At 38.5% G+C, this 22,784-nt stretch overlaps 1 protein-coding gene across 1 annotated transcript in view; it reads right to left on the bottom strand.

Moving 5' to 3' along the window:
* Window positions 1–9,705, bottom strand: part of ZNF804B (zinc finger protein 804B) — a 508,004-nt gene extending 498,299 nt beyond the window's left edge. Inside the window, exon 1 of the mRNA XM_036106235.2 lies at window positions 8,801–9,705. Within this exon, the coding sequence (XP_035962128.1) occupies window positions 8,801–8,908 (108 nt within the window). The 5' untranslated portion in view covers window positions 8,909–9,705. The remainder of the gene's footprint in view (window positions 1–8,800) is intronic.
* Window positions 9,706–22,784: the final 13,079 nt, after the last annotated feature.

The raw sequence follows: 22,784 nt of genomic DNA, 5'->3' as shown, positions 1-22,784 counted from the left end.
AAATGCTAACAAAACGTTATTGGAATGTGTGTGACTAATAGGTTCAAGCAATGGGAAAGTATTGGCAATTATGCAAAAACCACCCACAGTTGCTCCAGGATGGTGCTTTCTCGAGAGCTATGGTGACAACTGATCAGGGAATTATTGTCTCTCTTTCAAAGAAAGAAAAAATGACAGAGAGAGAAGGAGAGAGGAGAAGGAGGAGGAGGGGAAGGCAGAGGAGTCAGGAAGGCAGGCAGGCAAGAAGGAAGGAAGGAAGGGAGGGAGGGAGGGTGGAAGGGAGGAAGGAAGGAAGGAAGGAAGGAGAAAGGAAGGAAGAGTGAGAGACAGAGAAAGAAAGAAAAGGTGTAAGAACCACTGTTTTTTTTCTCCTTATTATACACTCCTAAAGAGGAAGGGCATAATCAAGTTCCTAACTTGTAATTCATTTCTCAGAAGCTATTAAATATGTGCCAATGAAAAATGTGGCTTAACTAACTCATCTACTCATACATAGCCAATCTTCAGTCCCTTGTGGCCTTTAACAAAAATGTTCTGAAATGGTTACATGGAATAAAGCACTCTGCAATTTGGGTTAATAGGAAGTATTAAATTATACTTGAAGCAATTGACCAAATGACCCTGGTAGATACTAAAGCAAGAAGCATTACCATGAAAACAGTGACCACTTAATCCATCAGTAGAACAGTGTGCATTCTCAAAGATCCTGGTGAACTAACTTGGGGAAACAGTCTCTAAGGAAAAGTTTTCTTCATGGAGGTACCAGCAGGACCAAAGGGAACATATTTATGCCAATTAAATTTCTACCAAAATCTTTTTCTTCCCTATTGAAATCAATAATGAACCACAAGCTGTGCTCAGCTCTGGGGATATAAGGATAACAGCAGATATGACCTCAAGGATCTCACATCCCATGACTGACATGGAGACCAAGAAAAAACTCCAGTTCAGTAATAATCAAGGTAAGCAATGGATGTGATGGCAGCCTACAAGAGAAGTGTCTGACTCATGATAGAGAACTCACGGTCAACTCACATGAGGACCCAACTCTTCAGTTAGGTCAGAAAGAATATATAAAACATGATGCAAACAATGAAGGCCAAAAGAGGATTTGTGCCAGAGGGAACAGCATGTACAATGGAATAAAGGTCTAGAAACACCCATCATAGTCAAGAACTCTGAGTCGTTTGGTCTGGCTACAGCATAGGATCAGGTGGAAAAACAGAGTTAAAACAAAAGACATAGATAGGGGCTGGATCATGAAGACTCTTAGATACCATCCAGGGACTCTGAACATTTTAAAGATAATGTGAATGTAATTAATATGGCCACCAGGGCATCTCTTGACGTCATGTTTATATGAAGCAAATTAATAGCAAGGGACAGACTTAAGGAGAGCCTCCATCCCTTCCTTCCTCATTCAAAAAAAAAAAAAAAAAAAAGGAGGGGTCCAGGGGTTATTTTCTGGTTAGAATATGATATTTATTTCATTCACAAAGAGGAAACGCATCTAGCCTTTGCTTGCCAAGGAAAATGTTAGGGAATATAATTATTCGTTGCAAAATGGAGAGAGATCTGGAAAGGACATATGTGTGTGTGGGGAGGCACTGACTGGATTTGTTGCTCAGGAGGTTGATGGGACAAGTGAAGTGCTGAGTAATAGCTGTGGGAAGGTGGGCAGGGGAAGAACACTGGTAGGTAGGTTCTGAATGGAGATATGGGGGAAGCTCTAAATTCTGAGCTAGAGCTGAAAGTTAAATGTGGACGGTGGACGGAGAAGGACCTTGTACACTTCGGCTGGGAAGCAGACGGAATGGGGTGCTTCTCACCATCTGCGGGGGTCTGTACCTCTGGAGCTGGGCACACAGGCCAACATTTACACATAAGCCAAAAGAGATACCGAAAAAAACCTAATCATCATGTTAACGAAAGGAATAAGGATCAATGGCAAGAGGAGTAACGGGGAGGGAAAAGATTGTTTAGAAAAAAAAACAAACTGGCAGTATCCGTTTCAAAATAAACTATATCCTGCTTCCCACACCCACACTAAAGTGAAGTAAAATTTGCCAAAAGAGATTTGCCAATTGTCAAAGCAAAAAATTGGCAGCCCTAATTATACTTGCTACAAATGAACAAAATGACTACTTCCAATGATTCCATGAATCATTGTCAAAGGTGGCCAGTACAAAAGCCTGAGTGGCACCCTTATATTTAGATAGTCTATATTTTATTATTTATTTATAGCCTGACTTGCAAGTTCACAACAGAACTAAGTCATCTGAAACTCTATACATTGAAACAATAAAATATAAATTTAAAAGAATGAGAGCCATGGAAAATGAAATTAAGATAAAAGCTGAACTGGGAATAAGAGATGAGCAGGGGTGGGGATAGCATGCTGTTTTGGATGCCAACATTGATTCCCCACAGCTTTGTTAAGCCACAGATTTGTCTCTGAGTTTCCTACCGGCCAAGGAAGGAAAGAAAGAAAGAAATAGCTAACTCTAATAGTTCTCTTTATCTGTGAGGAAAAGGATATTATCAGTTTTTCAGAAGTACATGTTGAGATTTTAGGTATCAAGTTTGAATGAAAGAAGGGACTAGTTCAATGCATGCTATCACCGGAAACGTAACATCATACATGAGTAAATATTTCTAAGAGCCCTTTTTCATTTCATATGCTATGTAACACTCTTTTGCATTTTTTGTCTTCAGTAAGCCAGCAAGGTCTTAGTTACAAGTGAGAATATTGTCTAAGGTATAATATGACTCATCTTTCCAGAATTTCTTCTCAAGTTCAGTAAGCACTTCCAACGCAAGGGACTCTCTGGAACTTGGTAATTGGTATATTCCTATCATCATCATAACTACACTTTGTCATGAAAATACATCAAATATTTAATTTCTCTCTCCACACCTTATCCACTAAGTAAACCTGACTCACAAAACCTATCTACCAAAGGCTGTCACCTGTCCTTTTATAAGGATTACCTGAAAAACAGTACTTGTTAAAACCAAGATATTTTCCAGCAAAGTAGCATTTTTACTTCAATTTTGATTCAAATTACTTTCTACAAAATATGTACGTATATACTAAAGAATTATTCTGACAATGTGTATTTTGAACAAACCAAATTCACACTGAAATGCACTTCATAGAGTTATTTGAAATATATATTATTCTTCCTGCTCCTTGCTCCCAATACAGCCTAAAACCTACTGATATTTCAAGCTCTGTTAATACTTATCACATGAAAAATATGTATCATAGTGCATATACATTATACAACAAAGATCTCCTAGCTACTCTTTCAACTACAAATGATCAAGTTATATGTTAAATACCATCCTCATTTAATCTACATGATGCCAATATGTTTTATTTTAATTTTGTTTCCAAATTATGGAGCAGAAATTTAAGATAGAGGTTATCTTAACTGTATGTCTAAAAGAAACAAATCAGAGGATTTGATCTATCAAAATTTAATCATGAAATAAATGTAGTATAATCTAATAAAAGTCACGAACTATACCACTTAAATACTCATTTGATTCTTCTTTTTTTTTTCATTTTTCCAAAGAAGACATCCAAATGGCCAACAGACACATGAAAAAGTGCTCATTTGATTCTTCTTAACCACAAGAGCCTTCCAAAGGCAGATACACCCAAATTTAAGACCTAAAACCTTCACAAATTGAAAGCATAAATGCCAACTACAAATTTCTGAAATCAGTTAGTTGGAGGAAAGAAGAAGGTTTGAGGGGCGCCCGGGTGGCTCAGTCGTTAGGCGTCTGCCTTCGGCCCAGGTCATGATCCCGGGGTCCTGGGATCGAGCCCCACATGGGGCGCCCTGCTCAGCGGGAAGCCTGCTTCTCCCTCTCCCCTACTTGTGTTCCCTCTCTCGCTGTGTTTCTGTCAAATAAAATATTTAAAAAAAAAAAAAAAAAAGAAAGAAGAAGGTTTGAAAAGGCAGTGAGAAAAAGGAGTTTGCTTAATACAATATTTGTCATAACAAAGAAAACATGTATTATAAGAATCATACCTGAATCGTCTTTATTGTAAATATCTACAAGTTTCAGTATGAAAGTCAGTATTAGCCTACTCATGAATTCCAAAAGAGGACATAGGTGACTTCTCTATGGGAGACTACATCTTCATAATTATATTTGGCACATGAAAAGTGCATCAGTTTGAGAGCATTTTTACATGTGTTTAACATTTACTTAGTAAACATAATGAAAACACACAACAGAAGAGTATAGGCATTAGAAGAAACAACAAGGTTGGGTCTGCACTCATTGCTTCACGTAAGGAGTTCTCTCAAGAGATGTACCTTCAAGGTAATTTGTTTCTAGAACTTCTTTCATTTATACATATGCATTTTCAATTTTTAAAAGAGAACTTTATATGATTTTTTAGTCCATTTAAAATGCTGGTTTCTTCGTATGCCACCTCCTTCCATTAGGCAATTTAGTCAGATGTATAATTTATAATGAGATCACTAACCAGAACAAAATACAAGCAACAACAAAATCCAGGGACCCTGATCTGTTGCTCAGATGAAAATCCCCCAAATTTCCTTCATATCCAAAGTTTTAGGGGAAGACAATAGGCATCTCCAGAAACAGATAATTGTAGACATATAACTATGGTACTTTCAGGAATAAGCACTTCTTAAGAAGTACCACTCTATGTAAGCTTCAAAAGAGTGGTAATAAGCTAAATGTGCATCACGGATAAAATACACAACTCTGATTATTATTAATATTTCATCAGTTGGTAACCTGGATGATAGTCATACTATTAACCACACACAAATTAAGTAACAAACCATACTCGAATCTAAATTTGAGGCAATATTTGTTATTACAAAAAATAACTATGAATAAATTCAAACATATTTTTGGCACTATGTAGAGGATATTATTTGTTTTATTGAACTCAAACATGGTGATAGAAGAACTTAGAAGTCCACACACACACAAAAAATGAATTCACTTATAGACTGTTTTCTTATGAATACTTCAATTACGATAACAAAGTTTTACGGTTAGCATATTTGATGGTAAAAGACTTCACAATGTAACACACAGGTGACTTCTTAGGTTTGAGCGCTGATAACATTGTATCTGTATGCCTATGTGTGGGTATTGACAAATATGGATACATGTGTATGTGTATATCATATGGATTTTTAAAGTCATCATTCAGTCATTTTATTTCAGAGTTGTGATATGGTGGGGGATAAATATCCTAAAATGTGAGAGGGTGCAAATTTACTCTCTAAAATTAGTACTGTGTAATACTCAATGGTGTACAAAGTACTATGTAATACTCTGTCATTTTTCTTTTCTTTTCTTTAACCTAGCCCTGGATTTAAAGTAACATAAACTATCTCATCAATTATTCACATTCTAATTAGGATGAAGAGCAGTATGCTATTTTTTTTTTCATATCAAGTCTCCAAAAGAAAAGAGATGCAACAGACAAGACATTTGCATGTGTTCACTTTGAAGATATGAGCTGAATTTCACTCCAGGATTTCCAGTTTGCTGATCTGCAAAAATTGTTTGGGGGTAAAATGCTTTATTTATTTCTCAAGTATCCCACTAAGTATCTATTATAAGAACTCCATGCAAAGATTCAATGTTTTCTAAATGAAATCCTTTGAAATAAAAATGTATATAAATATAATCATTTCCCTTGTGCTGTCAGTTTAATATCACGTGTCTAGATTCTACAGGCATGTGATTTGAACAAGACAAATGTATATAACTACTTTAAATATATAAGTGCAGAATTACATCCAGAAGACATTGAAATGCTAAATTCATATTATCTAGATTGATATCAGAAGACTATATATATATATTCTCTATATATGTATATATTATATATATATAATGTAAGGATAATTTCTTCTGATAGTAAGGATAATTTCTTCTGTTCTGTCAGAAGAAACTCTCCTTACATCAAAAATTAATTGTGGCTTTTCTCCTTTCTGTAACAAAGTTACAAAATAGTCTCATTTGATAATTGTGTTATGTGCTACTTTTAAACAGCTCTATTAAAAAGGAAAGTATGGATTAAAATAGAAAGGACACTTGGATTAAAAGAGTAAGAACCAAAGTTGAAGTATTGCAGACCTTAGTAAGAGTGAGTTAAATCAACTAATGACTGTATCCCAGTCCAGAGTCCCAGATAAACTGAGTCTCAGTGAGTGGAAATAATCCAAATCAATGATGTAGAGTTTAATTTGAGACATTCTGGGCACAAATTTTGAAAAAAAAATAATAAAAAGGTATTGTCAGAGTAGCTATGTGTTTTAAGAAAAAATAAATGACCCTATCTTATGGATCTGTGAGTTTAATATTTATGTTGATGAAAAAAATCAATAAATGTCTGTCAACCTGAAAGTAATTGGGGGGTGTGTATTGCTCAATATAAAAAAAGAAATGAGGCATAACCCCAGTTTTTAGCTTCGTGCTTCATAACTCATTAATAAAGAAGGCAAACATACACTCATCTATACTAGGAGACTTACTTAAATGCTCAAGGGTCTAGGGCCCAGAAGGTAGTGACCTATTTTAATTTAGGAAGAAAGACTTGAGTGTCATATAATGTGAAGGCAATGACTTGTCTCAAAAACCTGCCTGTGACAGAGAATGAATGAACATCAATTTTTCACACACTGCCTAGCTCATATGAGAAACTACTGAAACCTTGAAAGTCATTCAAATTCCATAGTAAAATGTAAACGAAGACAAAATAAATCAGGTGTAGGAAGTCCGTGTACAGACTAACTTGGCTATTTTTTGAATGATGAAAATGTAATTTAAGTATAATCAAATGTGAAAATACTGGAGAGAACAATCCCATGAGTCAAAGTGTAGCGCCTAGATAAAAGAAAATGAATTAGTATTTTATAAAAATGAGCCCAGCAGTGAATAGGAATAGTGTCCTGGGGGTGTGAGCACCTGGCCAGCCAGCAGAGACATGTTGGTTTTGGGCTGTCTTGTCATAACCACATTCATGTGTCCGTCCCTGGGGCATCCATCAGGCTTCTGGGAGATGAGTGACCACAGTGGAGAAGGAAGGACCCCTTCTGACCATGTGACAGAAATTTCCTCTACAAGCCCTTGAGATTTTGGAAGATTAATTCCCTATTCTAACAAACTTAAGTAGAACTGAACGATGTAAGAACTATGAAGTAATTCTTCCTTTATCCTGTGAACTATTAAGGCATATAGGCTATAACACACTACCCAGTTCAGATTTCCATAACCAAAGAGAGGGTTTTGGAACATAGCCACAGAGATTATCAAAGCGTTGAACACTAATACCTTGGAGAAAAGTGGAACATTCTAGGTTTTCAAGACGAAATGAGCTCAAAGAAAAACTTGATAGATTTAAGTTTGCTATAAGGAAGATTCTGACACTGTGGGTTCTTAAACATTAAGGTGGTTTGCTCAGACTGCAGAAACTCCAATCCCGAGAATCTTTAAAAATAGAAAGGATACAGACCAGCTGCTCAGAAGGATTGAGTGTGGGCTTTCTTCAACTAAAACTCTCCAAGACCCCTCTAACCCTAAGAGTTTAATTTTAAGTGTCAATATAAACAGTATATTCCATTCTAACACTTCTGCTTCAGTACCATGCAGTTGAGGGGGTGGGAGGGATTGCCACAACCCACATTCACAGTGCATAAAAATATGTGAGGCACTAGTTTGTCAAATTAGGAGTCCTAGTGATATCTCTGGGTACTTGGACTTTCTAATTTTAAATTTCTCATGCAAATCACATATAACACTTAATCAAAAGTTTTAAAGATATATTGCACTTTTGAATAATTCAGGCTAATGAAGCATTAAACCATGATGAAAAGTGCAAAAAATAAATAAATAAAAATCAGGCAACTTAAGTTTTCCTTCTTTATATCATCCAGACTTAAAATACTGGTTTTTCAATTAAACCAGAAAACTTGTTAATAATCCAAAACTTTTTTCCTAATATGTCATGACATTTTTTTGAAATACATTTGAATCCGTAAAACATTAGTCTATAGCATGTGCCAATTAATAAATTAATAATATATCAAAGTCCTAGAGGCTGGTCAAAATTATTTTACAAAAAAAAATACTTGAATAAATCAAATAGTAAACTAAATTGAATAGTGCACTAAGTTGAGTGATCACTCCAATTGCATGTAAATACATTTGTACCAAATACCACAAGCTATCCACTTCATATTTCCACAAAGGACTCTTCCGTGTTCCTTAAAGAACCTACACAGTTAAGCATGAGATTTAATCAAGTGCTGGCATCCCACACCTTTCCCTCCGTCAGTACCTCGATGCAAAATCTTTAAGAAGTTTTTTTTCTTATAAAGTAACAGCAGCATTATTTAACTCATCCCAACTGATGACTTCACAAAGCATGGTTATAAAGTGCCACTCAAACTTTCTACACTGCCCAAATCAGCAGATTCGTAACTTGACATAGCACACACAAGCTACCCTCACAGCCCTGCAGTTAACTGCATTCGGTAAATATTTGCACCCACAGCACTACAGATGCTAATGACTGTGTTGAACATACACATGTAAACACACATCCCTCAGTGTGTAACAGCCTGTCAATAAAATGTAAAAACAGACACAATATACTCATGGGTAAGGTAGATCTCCACCACCACCCACTCATTGTACCAGGACAATATCTCTTTTTGTTTATCTTGCTTTTGGACGCGTGTGTGTGTGTGTGTGTGTGTGTGTGTGTGTGTGCGTGCGCGCAGGTTACCGGAGAGGGAGATCCGTTCTTGCAGAGGGGCCCTCTGAAGACTCCTTTAATGCCCCGGTAGTGCCCATTGCTGAGATGTCTCGAACTGATGACCAGGTAACAAGCCATGTGGGTCCAAGCAGGAGGCGCAGAGTCTCAACTCCTCACCAGACGACCAGCCGTGGAAATGCGGGCTGGTTTCTCAGCAGCAGCAGTGACTGCCACCTCCCGAGAAGAAGCGGCCAGCAGCAAGCAGGGGACGCGGCGGCCGCGCGTCCCCGCTCCTCGCCCCGCGCGGGGCTCCTGCGGCCGGCGGCGGCAGCTCTGACGGCGGCGGCGGCGGCGGCAGCCACACAGCACTTAGGGGACCCGGCGAGCCAGTCCACATGCTGCTCTGACGAGGGGGCTGCTCAACCGCGGGCCGGCGATATAATTTTTTTTTTTTTTTTTAAGGACAACTTCCTGGGTCCGCCGGAGAATCAGGAACTCCTCCGCCCCCTTTCCTCCCGCCCCCCACCCCGCTTTCGCACCCAGCGCACGCCCCGGGATGCTCAGGCGCGGGTCCCCGTCGCCTGGCCGGGGGCGTCCGCGGGCTGGGCCGCGGGCTGTGGGCTGCGGCGCCGGGCAGCAGCGGCGGCGGTGTGCCCCGGAGAGTGGCGGGCGGTCCTGGGGAGCGCCACACCGCTGCCCCCGCTGCAGTGGTGGGGGTGGGGGCGCAGGAGGTAGCGCTTGGGCTGGGGTGAGGACCGGGAGTTGGGGACGCGGCGACCTGTGAGCGGGAGCGGCTAGCCCCCCCGCTCCGAGCCGTCGGCTGGAGGCGAGGGGCGCGCCGGGCGGCCGCGCGAGGAGGTGACAGCTGCGGCGGCGGCGGCCGGAGGCTCTGGCGGCTGCGGGACGCGCCGCGCCGGCATCCTGCCATCCGCCGACCCGGCCCCCTGGTCCCTCTGCCCCGTCTCCGGGCCAACTTGGCGCCGGGTTTAGGGGCGGGGGCCCGGGGCGACTGGGGAGGGCGGCGGTGGAGGAGACGAGCAGGAGGAGAGCGTTTTCTGCACTCTTTCGCTGCCTGCTCGCCTTCAGCATTTTTCAGCGCTCCCGCTGCGGGCGGCGTTCGCAGAAGCAACAGCTCCCCAGCCGGCTGTACGGACGAGCTGTTGCAGCCCCAAATAAGGCAGACGGGTTAGATGCGCAATGATAGGTAATGGATGCAGGAGGAAAGAAGTTTTAGATCGAAAACTTACACAAGGAATCGAAACGAAACATGCATGTGTGTGTGTGTGTGTGTGTGTGTGTGTGTGTGTGTGTGTGTCTCCAGAATTAGAAACGGTCACTTCCAAGTCTTTCGGTGCCTTTAAAGAGGCAGATATTTGGGGTTTGTATAGGACGTTTGTGTCTCCACAACCCTCAACAATCACCCCTCAACGGTGCTTCTTAACCGACGTCAGATCATTTACTGTAAATAAATCCACCAGGGAGCGAGCTGCACTGAGAATAAATGACCTGTGCAGAAATGTCTTCTGAAAAGAGAAGGAAGCCTTTCCGGAGTCGGGAGACAGTGTGCGCTGCGCTGACTTAGCGGGGTTCTGCGGTCCCTCTGGTCCCAGGGCTGTGCTGGGAAGAAGAGGAAGGGTGGCCTCCTTCCCCTCTTGCCTTACCACTGGACTTAATGCAAGGTTAAAGCTAGTGCTCCCTGTCCCCTCCCCAGTCTTTTCCTCTTCTGTCTCCCACAATGCTCCACTGGCATCCTGGTTGACCGTGAGGACCTTTCACAAATGACAGAAACAGGTCAAAGAAAATAGATACTTCAGTTTTTCCTATTCAGGCAACTCATAAAACTCTTACCAAAAAAAAAAAAAATCCGATTAATATAATTGCTGTAACTACCCAATAAAGACCTGACTTTTTGTTTCCATGATTCCAATAGTTTATATCCTTAATATTTTATTAAACACATAGATGTATTTCTCACTCTAAAGGTTTCAGATAGTCTTTTTAGAAGTGTTTCTATAAGGCAAAATGCCAATTCCTTGCAAACTTTGAATTGAAAATTACTGAAACTGACATGGTGTGATGTAAATCTTGTAGGATTGTTTATTTTGTTGGTAAGAACTTCTGAAATAAAAAATTATAGAGCAGTGACAATAGATACAACACATCCATGTTTTCCTTTCTGTTAAGACTGACATGGTTAACAATGTCATGTTTATTGAACTTAGAACTGCAAAATGTTTCCTGAAGCTGAGAGTATTACCCATGTATAGACATTAGATACATTCTATACAAAGAAAACAAGGTATTTGCAAGCAGTGAAATTTCAAAATCAGAAAAAAACTTTGCCAAAAAAATGAATGAAATAGAATTTTTAAAAGAAGATAGTGAAGCTCAGTCTAGACTATTTCATTCTTCATAAATGTAAGTAAGCATTGAGGACCTAAGTGTAAGCACCCTCGAATGGACTAGAAAAATCAATATGTCACATGCTGTGACTAACAGCTCCAAGGATACTATCCCTTCTTCATTAGGCAAATGTAATTCCTAATAATGCCTAATTATTAAGAATAAGGTATATTCTTCTAAAATGAAATAACTGACAAGTAATCAAAAAGTATACAATTCACATATATGATCCTATTGTATTATTTTCTTATTCAAAGTATTACATTTATTCAAAGTATGACATTCGTGTTCATTTGACTATTATCCTATGTGCATTTGAGTTTCCCCACAGGAAACAAAGTAATCCCTCTTTATGGTAATGTTTCAAAGACTGTAGTAATTTCTCTAAATTTCTTTAAAATAATTTAGTTTTTGTGGCCTTTCTTCTTTAAAATGATACCAGTTCTGTTAATTTGCCATATTTTAAGTCAGTTATGGTATCCTTTGCTTTCTAATTCTTTGTCATCCATCTTAAAATATCAAGGCAAAAACTGACACATTTGTTATTCTCAGCCAATTTTAAAAATAGTTTTTAAAATATACAACAATAACAAAAACAACTCCTTTCTTCTCCTTGACAAGTTGTGATTGATATCTATGTGTGTGATTTCATCATATTCAATAATTCCCCATCACTGCTGGCTTGTATTTCAGGTACGGTGTACCCGATCCAAATAACAGAAACCTAAGTGTTCTTATTTGCAGAGTTGCTATAGATACAGAGTTGCTCAGTTGTATTAACTTCTCTCCTTGCTAAAGGAGACACTTTCTTTCTAACTTCAGTAATTAAAAATTTTCAGAGAAAGTGAAAGGAAAGCAAAACACTTTAAGCCTGTATTAAATGAATCTTAGATACAGGTCAAATTCTATTACAACAAACATTATGAAAAGCAAACATCATGTGCAATTTTGCAAGGCCCATTTATATTAAAGTAATATTTGATCTGACGAGTTTTCATTCCATGGAAGGAGATGTGAACGGCAAAGGGCATGGATTTCAGCCTATAGCCAATTTGACATTTCCACATATTTCCAGATTCATGGCTATGTCACAGATGATTGACAGAGTGAGAAATCCTCTCTTCCATTACCTTTCTCAAACACATCCCAAGTCGATCCCCGTACTTCCACATCGGCTGCCCAACCGTAGTCCAAACCATCATCACCTCCCGCCTGGACTCCTGCAGTGTCCTCCTAACCAATCACCCTGCTCTCAGTGTTGCCTCCATATGTAATATATTCTCTACATCCAACAGCCAGAGTGATATTTATATATATTTTACTTTGAGAGAGAGAGAGAGAGAATCTCAAGAGGCTCCATGCCCAGCGCAGAGCTGACCTAGGGCTCGAACTCAAGACCTGAGATCACGACCTCAGCAGAAATCAAGAGTCAGCGCTTAAGCAACTGAGCTACCCAGGTGCTCCCAGAGTGATATTTTTGATACATAGATCATATCCTAATATTTTCCTATTAAACCCTATCATACTCAGAATAAAATCCAAATGATACTCTGTTTAAAAAGCCCTGCTTACTCCAGTCCCTGCTCATTTTCTTCTACTGTGTGCCTGTCTCCCCCCTGCTCCTCATGGTGCTCAGAGAGGCCCTTCCTGACTACTCAAGCTAATGGAGCTATCTGGGATTTCTCTACCAGAGAAAATGGTGGGGTTTTTCAAGTATATTAATAGAATTTAATTTTTAGAGAAGTTTTAGGCTTACAGAAAACTTGAGCAAAACGTATAGAGAATTCCCATATATCTCTGAGCACCCCACAACACACATAGTTTTTCCTATTATTAACATCCTCCTTTTGTTGTGGTACATGTGTTAGAATTGATGAGCCAATACTGATACAATATTATTAACTAAAGTCCATAGTTTACATTAGGGATCACTCTTTGTGCTCTGTATTCTATGGGTTTTTGACAAATACATAATGTCATTTATATGGCATTTCTAATTCTATGGCACACGTGCATCTGCCATTACAGTGTCATACAGAATAGTTTCACTGCTCTAAAAATCACCTGTGCTCCACTTATTCATCCCTCCATCCCCCTGAATCCCTGGCAAACCACTGATCTTTTTACTCTTTCCCTGTTTTTGCCTTTTCAATAATGTCATATTGTTGGAATTATATGGTATATAGCTTTTTCAGATTGGCTTCTTTCATTTAGAAATATACATTTAGGTTTCCTTCATGTCTTTTAGTGGCTTAATATCTCCTTTCTTTTTATTGCTGGAATAATGGAATATTTTAACAGTATTCCATTATATTCTGAGTTGAATGGTACCCCTCCCCCCAAATATTGAAGTCCCGATGCCCTGTGAATGTGACCTTATGTGGAAAAAGGGTCTTCACAGATGATCAAGTTAACATGAGATCCTTGGGGTGGGCCTACTACAATATGACTGCATTCTTATTTTTTTTTAATGGAAAATTTAGACACAGAGACAGAGGCACAGGGAGATTGCCACGTGAAGACTGGAATTATGCTTCCACAGGCCAAAGAATGTAGAAGATCACCAGCACACCACCATCAAGGAGAGAGACATGGAACAGATTCTCCCTCACGGCACTCAGAAGGAACCAATCCTGCCAACATCTTGATTTGAAACCTCTAGCTTCAGAACTGTGTGACAATTCTTGTTGTTGAAGCAACCCCACCTGCTCTGTGATAGCAGCTTTAGGAAACTAACACACATTGTAGAGATGTGCCGCAGTTTGTTAATCCATTCACTGGTTGAAGGACATCTTGGTGGCTTCCAAGTTTGGGCAATTATGAATAAAGCTGCCATAAACATTCATGAGCAGGTTTTTGTGTGGACAAAACTTTTCCACTCCTTTGGATAAATACCAAGGAATGCAACCACTGGATCTTATATTCAATTTTGTCAGAAACTGCCAAACCACTTCCAGACTGTTCCACCATCTAGCATCGCCGCCAACAATGGATGATGGTTTCTGGTGCTCCATGTCCTCACCACATCTGGTGTGGTCAAGTGTTTTGTCTTTTTAGCCATTCTAATAGGTGTGTAGTGGCATCTCACTATTGTTTTAATTTGTAACTCTCTAATGACATACGATGGAACGTCTTCTCATACGCTTCTTTGCCATCTGCATATTTTCTTTGGTTAGGTGTCTGTTCACATCATTTGCCCATATTTTAATTGAGTTACTTACTTTCTTTTTGTTGAGTTTTAAGAGCTCTTTGTATACTTTGGATACCACTCCATTATCAGATATATGTTTGCAAATGTTTTCTCCCAATATGTGGCTTTTCTTGTCATTTCTTACCAGTGTCTTTGGCAGAGCAGAGGTTTTAATTTTAATATTGTCCAATTTATTATTTTTTTCTTTCATGGATTGTGCTTTCAGTGTTGTACCTAAAAAGTCACCACCAAACCTGAAGTCACCTAGATTTTCCTCCATCTTATCTTCCAAGAGTGTTATGGTTTTAGACTTTACATTTAGGTCATGGACCATCTTAAGCTAATTTTTGTGGAAGATGTAAGGTCTTTGTCTAGATTCATTTTTTTTCTTTTTTGCGTGTCGAAGTCCAGTTGTTCCAGCACCAGCTGTTGAAAAGAACTGAATTATTTTTTCTCCTTTGTCAAAGATTGGTTGGCTGTTTTTGCATGGGTCTATTTCTGGGTTTTCTAGTCTGTTCCACTGATCTATTTGTCTATCCTTTCACCAATACCACACTGTTTTGATTACTATAAGAACCTATTTTTAACATGTTAAGCTTTTATATACTTTAATATTTTATTGTGTATCTACATTTTGATTATTTCTCATTTTTGAATGACAGCTATGAAAGCAGGGAACTCCTCTATTTTGTCTGTTCTGTGGTTCTAACACTTAAATACCTGGCGAATACAGAAGCTCTTAATTGGTATGTGGGAAGTAAATGAATAAGTGTTTTCTATTTTAACCTGCTAATTACCACAGTTATTTCCATAGTAATATATTGTGTGTGTACACACACACATACATGAGAAATTCTGAAATTTGGTTGCAATATTTTTGTTTCTTTAGGTCTAAGACACATTTGGTCAAATTCCACTAATTCTTCTACTTAAACTAAAATAATGCCACTATTATTAAACACTATTTGAACTCTTAGCTTCTCCCAAATTCCATGCATTGTATTCTGATTCTTGAAAAACTAACTATTGTAGAACCTATGGACTTAATTGCACTAAAGTATTTATTATTTGGTGGCCAGAGATTTGGCATTCTTAAGGATGGGACCCTCAAAAGACATTTGTTATCCCTCACACTGATTAAGTCTATCAAGCCAAAAGAGGTCTGGTTAGCAGAACTCAGGTTTTTCTGGTGCAGAAAACAACAGGGACCATGGTGGGCATCTCATATGGGCAGTTCCTATAGAGCCTTAGGTATATGAAATCCTCAAGTAGGATGCTGCAGAATCCTTGTAGTATTTTAAAAGAAATATGAAATCCATATTTTTATATAAAATCTAGTATTTAAATATTGGCAACTAATAGAATGTATTTTTTTCTAGACTATGAGAATTTTCAACAAGAGCACCATATTATGAGTGAAAGACAAATGGGAGAAGATATAGACAATACAGAGACACAATAAAGAACTCCCACCTACAATATATAAAGAACTCATATAAATCAATAATAAAGAATTAGAAAGTAAGAGAGGGACTTCAGAGACACTACACCAAGAAAGGTATTATATAGTCAATAAACATAAAAAATGGTCAATATAATTACTCATCATAGCAATTCAAATTAAAACAGCAATGACATATCGCTATACACCCTCCAGAATGACTAAAATTCAACACTGAGTATAATAACACTGATTAATATTACAGACATAAAAAATGAGCAAATGAATTGAGAGACAAGTGACTAGAAATTGATTCCTTTTACATAAAATTCAGGAACAGGCAGAAGTAGTCTACCATGGAAGTTAGATAGTGATTGTTTCTTGGGCAGAGTATATTCACTGAGAATGGATACGAGAGAGCCTTCTAGAGTCTTGCCAATCCCATCTTGATCTGGGAAGTGATTATGTGTGTGCAAATTTGTTTGTAAATATTCTTTGAGTTGTATACTGAAGATTCAATGAGATACTAGGACACGCCCACCCAAATGGCTAAAATTAAGGAGACTCCCAGTACCAAGAATTGGTAAGGCTAAGGAATAAGTGTAACTTGAATATATTATATGTTGAAATTAATTTAACAACTCTAGAAAACTGTTGGTAACATCTCCTAGAGTTGAGTGTTCATATAATTTACGACTAGCAATTCCATGGCACATACACATATATCACCAAAATACACAATGGACATCCAGTTGAACAAAAGCAGCCAAACCAAAGAAGTACCTAACATTTGGCACTATTTATGTAAATTCAAAAACTAGCAAAAACTAATTTATGATGTTGGAAGTCAGCTTGGTGATTACCTTTGGAGATTAGTAAGGGAAGGGAAACAAAGTTGGATCCTGGGGGGCAAGTATTATTCATCATGTGACGCTCACTGCCTCAGTGTAGGTTACAAAAATCAATCTTTAAAGTATATTCTAAAAATTAACACGTTTATTTTACAGATGAAGATACCAGGGCTCCGGGAAGCTTAAAAATAGGCAAGTCACACAAATTGGAAAGAGAGTTAGTCTCCCACTGCCTGGCTCTCTGGTGGGTTTTTTGTTTGTTTCTTGGGGTTTCCTCTCCTGTGACTAAGTTAGCTAGTTAGTTTATTTATTTAGGCTATTCTTCTGCCACAAGCAAATGGATGGAAGATCAGTACACTGCCCATGATTTGATACAAGTAAAACCGGTGAGCTTACAGTCCCCTGCACTTTTCTGATCCGTGCGCAGACCCGTGCTGTGGTCTCTTGTGCCTGGGCGGCCGTCCCTGGTTCTCTGTATTCACCTTCATCGCCATTGGGAAGTGGATTCACATGAGGGTTAGGAATAGAATATGGTTACCATCTCCCCAGCAAAGGGGCTGGACCTGATGTGAAAAGGGAGGTGAGGTGATGAACGTGGATGTCTCCTGCTCTTCAGGGAAGCGTTCATCATGCTCAACCCCAGCCCGAGAAGAAGGATGAAGCAGGTGAGGGACTTCCTCCTGGGAGCTGAGCCCTCCTCCCAGGGGACACCACTCAGCACAGGCTGTCCCCGCTGTGGCCAGACCAAGCTAGCAGCCCAGAAACCCAGGACCCAGGCGCTGGCGCCATGCTGACCCGGACCACTGCAGAGCCAGAAAGGAAAGCAGCTCTGCATTTCCTGGTTTCATCGTATGTGTACGTGAAAGAGACTACAGATACATTGTGCTTGTCTTTCATTAAAATAAATTATCATGGTAATAGAACTATGAAAAGCTATAAAATCTTTAAAACAAATTCTTCAAGCAAAACACTTTTTGAGAAAGTCTTCAGAAAGTACAAATTGTAATATAGCTTTTTGTTTCCAAAACATGCCTCCGACTAATTTCTTTCATTCTAAATTATCTTATTTGGTTTGCTAATTGCATTGCTTCTCTCATACTGGTCTTTTTTCACTTTTATAGGTCTGTTCCACTTTACCTCAATATTTAGCTTAATAGAGGTTTAAGGTTTTGAAATTTAAAAAAGAGAAAAGCAACATTTTTCAACCAGTTAATATCTAACTCAGCTCATGTCTCCAAATACAGCTAGTTATTCTTTGTATTTGCCTCTAATCAGTACGTGATTCTAACTCCAACCACAACCCCAGGGAACTGGCCGACCCATGGCCGGGCCAAGCTCACTGAAGGGCTCCAATGAGAAGTTTGAGAATCACCGAGTGCCTGATTCCAAGGTGCCCCAACTACATAGACCTCTTTTATCAGTCTCTTTTTTCCTAGGTCTTAACTGTTAGTGACATTTTCTACTAAGGATAACTGTTTCAAACTAGTTTCTTGCAGGCATAGTTTACCCGCAAGGCATAGGAAGTCACGGTAAACAGATGAAGACCTTTAGCATTTTCGCAGTCGTAAACCTGAGAGTAAATACAAACGTTCAGATGTGAAGTTCTATTTGTGCTTAAAGCATACCAAAAAAAGAAAGAGGGAAAGATTAGAAGGGAAGGAGGGAGGGAGGAAAGGAGGTGAAGAGAGAGAAAGAAAGAGAGCATTCTTTCCTTAGCAGCATCTTTAAAATCCTTATGATTGTAATATGCTCCCACTTAAAATGAACCCTACAGGGTTACAAAGTGGGTTGTGACTAAGTAAAGGATCCTGTAGTCCCTGAAGAAGAAGTTGTACTGTTTTCAGGACTGCCTCCTAGCAGATCAAATAACAAATACAGGGATGATTACTTAATCAGTCAAAAAAACAAATTAGGGGAAGCTTCCTTCAGACTTAGATTCCATAACTAATTTTGCAAAAAGACACCAGTAAGTCAGAGACTCTAAATTTATCCCATGAATTATGAGAATACAGGTCAAATGATAAGAAATCAAACTGACCCCACAGATTTATTTAAAAAGTATTACCAAGATATGCCTTCAGATGAAGAAAAAAAAAAAAAAAAGTGTCAGTTCAGAGCTTGGACTAATGAAAACCACAGCATGGAGAAACCCCACTGATACTGTTGTTGCCCCGAGTCATCAAAAGAAAGACACAGCATTCCCACAGTAATCCTGAAACTCATAACCAATCGAGTAAGACCTATCCATAAATGTCCCACTGTAAAGTCCCCAGTCCCGTTCGTTCCACACTCCTCCTCCTCCTCCTCCTCCTCGAGGAAGAGTCCCAGAAGCCCAGGAGGTGGAGAAAGATTCAGATGACAGAATCCAAAAGAAAGAGAAACCAGAGTCCCTGCTGTTTCCTTAGCATTTGGGTGTTCTCATTTCCCTAGTTCCAGAACGATGGTCCGGTTTGACAAAGCAGTGGAGAGAGAGGAGAACCTTGCTGCCAGCAAATGCCAAGAAATGTGGTCACCATCATGTCTGTTGACACTCAGAATCCCAGAAGAGTCTGGAAGGATGGTAGGGCAATTCACCGTAGCTGAGACCCTTTTCCAGCTTTTTCTGAAATTTTGCCATGTCACATTCAAGGACAGGAACCATTTATTTAAACATAAGGTGCCTTTTCTAAACTTTATTCTTTCTGATTTCCAGGGGCCACACTTTTAAAATACAACCTTATTGTGTGTACCCTTCAAATTTAAAATGAATCTCAGTACACCTGAAATGCTATAAAATCTGTTCTTACCACTTTGGAGATGATACTAGACAAAAAGATTTTTAAGACCAGCAGACAGAACAGTTCCCTTTTTTTCTTCCTCTCATTCTCACTCTGCATATTGAAAAAAAAAATAGCAAAAACTCACTATCAGCACAAATTGAGGGAAGGATGGAAAGAGAAAATATTTGTGGGAGTGCCACCCACAGGCCAGGTACTTTACATTCATTCAATCATTTCATCTCTATAACAATTGCTTTAATGTGGGTAATATGGCTATTTTTTTTTTTAGAGAGAAGGAGAGTGAAGCTCAGAAAATTTAAAGAGAATATTTAAGGTCACAGAACGAAGTGGTAGAGCTGGGATTCATGCACATGACGCTAAGTCTAGACTCTTTACGCCACATTGCCTTTTATCCTATATCACTCAGCCTCCTTGGAGGATCAAAGAAGGATAAGCCACAGGGGTTCCTGCTTTCATCAAGCTTGAAATCCTCTGGAGGAAAAATAGCAAATACAGACGTTTTTGCTAAATTAGAAGCATGAGAACCAAATGTAATGCATTATTCTGGACTGGATGCTAAGTTTTAAAAAATCTGTAAAAGATACTCCAGAATAACTAGAGAAATTTCCGTTAGAATCATATCGGATAATATTATTGTATCAAGTTAAAATATCTTGGATGGTACCCAGGTTATACAGGGGAATGTTTTTAGGACACACAAGCTGAATCATTTCAGGGTGAAATGACAAAATGTCTGTGACTTATTTTCAAATAATTCATAAGAAAAATGTATGTGCCTGTATGAATATACAGACAAAGCAAATGGTGTAAAATGGTAATGGTCACTAAATCTAGGTGAACTCTGTAAGAGTACTGACTGTATTTTTTTCTGTTTGGGGGGTTAATAGGAGATTATGTAAAATGGCTTGCAGTTGCAACAGCATTCACGCAGTTTCTAAAAGGAAAAAACTGCAAGAGTTGTAATCTAAAATAAGTGATGGGGATTAAGGAGTGCACTTCTTGTGATGAGCACCCGGTGTTGTATGTAAGTGTGGAATCGCTAAATTGTACACCTGAAACCAATATTACACTGTGTGTTAACTAACTGGAGTTTATTTATTTTTTTTTAAAAAGATTTTATTTATTTGAGAGAGAGAGGGCACAGAGGGATAGAAGGAGAGGGAGAAGCAGACTCCCTACTGAGCAGGGAGCCTAATGCGGGACCCGATCCCAGGACCCTGAGATCATGACCTGAGCCGAAGGCAGACGCTTAATAGACTGAGCCATCCAGGTGTCCCTAACTGAAGTTTAAATAAAAAACTGTAAAAAAAAAAATTATATTTCACCAAGAAAATAAAATAAATTAAAAGTCATAAGACCAGTAGAAAACCAAGCCAGTCTCACGCTTGATAATTTCTGTTTGTGAACCTTAAGGATAAGAAAGGAGAGAAGGAATAATAAATCATATATTTTCGCAGAGGACTGAAGTTTTTGGATTGAAGGTAACTGATAATCTTAATACAAGAGAGTCCTGGATACAGTATTTGGTTACAGGCAGGACAGCTCCATAATTTGCAGGGCCCAGAGCACAATGAAAAGGAGAGAACTCTTGTTCAAATATTATTAGTACTATGGCATTATTAATACCAGAACATTAAACCAAGTGTGGGACCGTTCATAGTGGGGAACCTGTGTGACCACACAGGTCTCATGTCCATGAAGCCCACCCTTATTACCTTAAAAAAAAATGCTAAATATGTCACAGCTTTCTTCCCATAATTATAAAAAATCCAGTCACTCAACCAGAATAAAGATTGTATTGAACCACTATACCTTGTGTCAAGAACTATAGTTGAAACAAATGAGCTCTACAATGCATTCCTTCCACATATAAGTTCCATATTTTATTAATATTATTTTGCATTAATAGTATTTATTATATTTTGTATTCCAAATATAAACTCATATGTTAATCATTCATATCACATGATCTGGGGCTCTTGTGTCTTATATTATATGGAGGATATATGAAAGCAGTTACATAACATAAGCCACATAAAAAGTCCTTTGTGAAGGCGCCTGGGTGGCTCAGTTGGTGAATCGTCTGCCTTTGGCTCAGGTCATGATCTCAGGGTCCTGGGATCGAGCCCCGGATAAGGCTCTCTGCTCAGCGTGGAGTCTGCTTCTCCCTCTCACTCTCCCACTGTGTTCTCTCTCAAATAAATAAACAAAAATCTTAAAAAAAAAAAAAAAAAGTCCTGTGTGAGTTATAAAATGGATCTGGTCTTCTCAAATGTGTCAATGAGAATGTAATCTAGCAATTGAGTAATAAATATACCAGAAGACATAGGTTTTTATTATGTTTATTTCCACATTTTCAGTTGTTCACAGATGAATTGGTTAGTAATGTTTGCATTTGTGCTGTCAAATTGTGCTGAACTGGTTATTGGTCTGTTACTTTGGGCAGTTTTTAGAAAGAAACGCAACTGCAAGTCTTTGTCTTAGAAAACTCATGCCAGAGATAAACAAATCAAACCAATGAACACTGGCTAATAAGTTTAGCTTATTACCATTTCACATAGTTATGTCATGTCACAAACTTCCAGTGAATAGGGGTTTCTGTGGTTGAAATGCTTACCCCAAAAAATGTTCTTTCATTAGGATAATTTTTCATCTTCTACCTGTTAGACTATTTCTTTAGTTATCATTAATCATGCTTTATGCAAATCAACTGCACAGGCAAACTGCCAACACAAAAAGGTCTTAATGAAAATTTTAATCTTTATTTTTTCATAAAATACTTTCATTATGAATTAGACCATATTGGTTGTAAGGCATAATATCTAATTAACGTCCCGATATAAATATAGTTCCACTCCTCAAAAAAAAAAAAAAAAAAGCTGCATTTCCTGACTTCTTGCAATATCAAACATTTCATGTTAACCCTTGAGCTTTGTAAGACATTGTATCAAATCTTAAAGGTTTCTGGACTTCCATATTAAAGGAAATGCAGGATATAAGACAAAACAGTTATCAGGGATGATGGGCATATATCTGGTGATATTTCAAGTAAAGCAAAATCCCACAATGTGTATGTATATTTGAATTTAAAAAAAAAGGCGAGCCTATTCATTTTAATTTTGTTTTAAGCAATAAATAATCATGTTTCTTAGTTTTCATTTAAAAAATACCTATTTTTCAAAAACAAAGAATATCAAGCTCATGGGTACAGAGAACAGATTGGTGGTTGCTTGAGGTGGGGGGTGGGAGAAGGGGGTCAAAAGTACAAATTTCCAGTTATAAAATGAGTAAATCGTGGGAGGGACCATAGGTAATAATACTATATTGCATATTTGAAAGTAGTAAGGAG

This window comes from Halichoerus grypus, chromosome 12, assembly GCF_964656455.1.
Source record: "Halichoerus grypus chromosome 12, mHalGry1.hap1.1, whole genome shotgun sequence".
Taxonomy (NCBI): domain Eukaryota; kingdom Metazoa; phylum Chordata; class Mammalia; order Carnivora; family Phocidae; genus Halichoerus; species Halichoerus grypus.
Note: the sequence above shows the minus strand (reverse complement) of the source record. Positions and strands in the feature narration are given on the sequence as shown.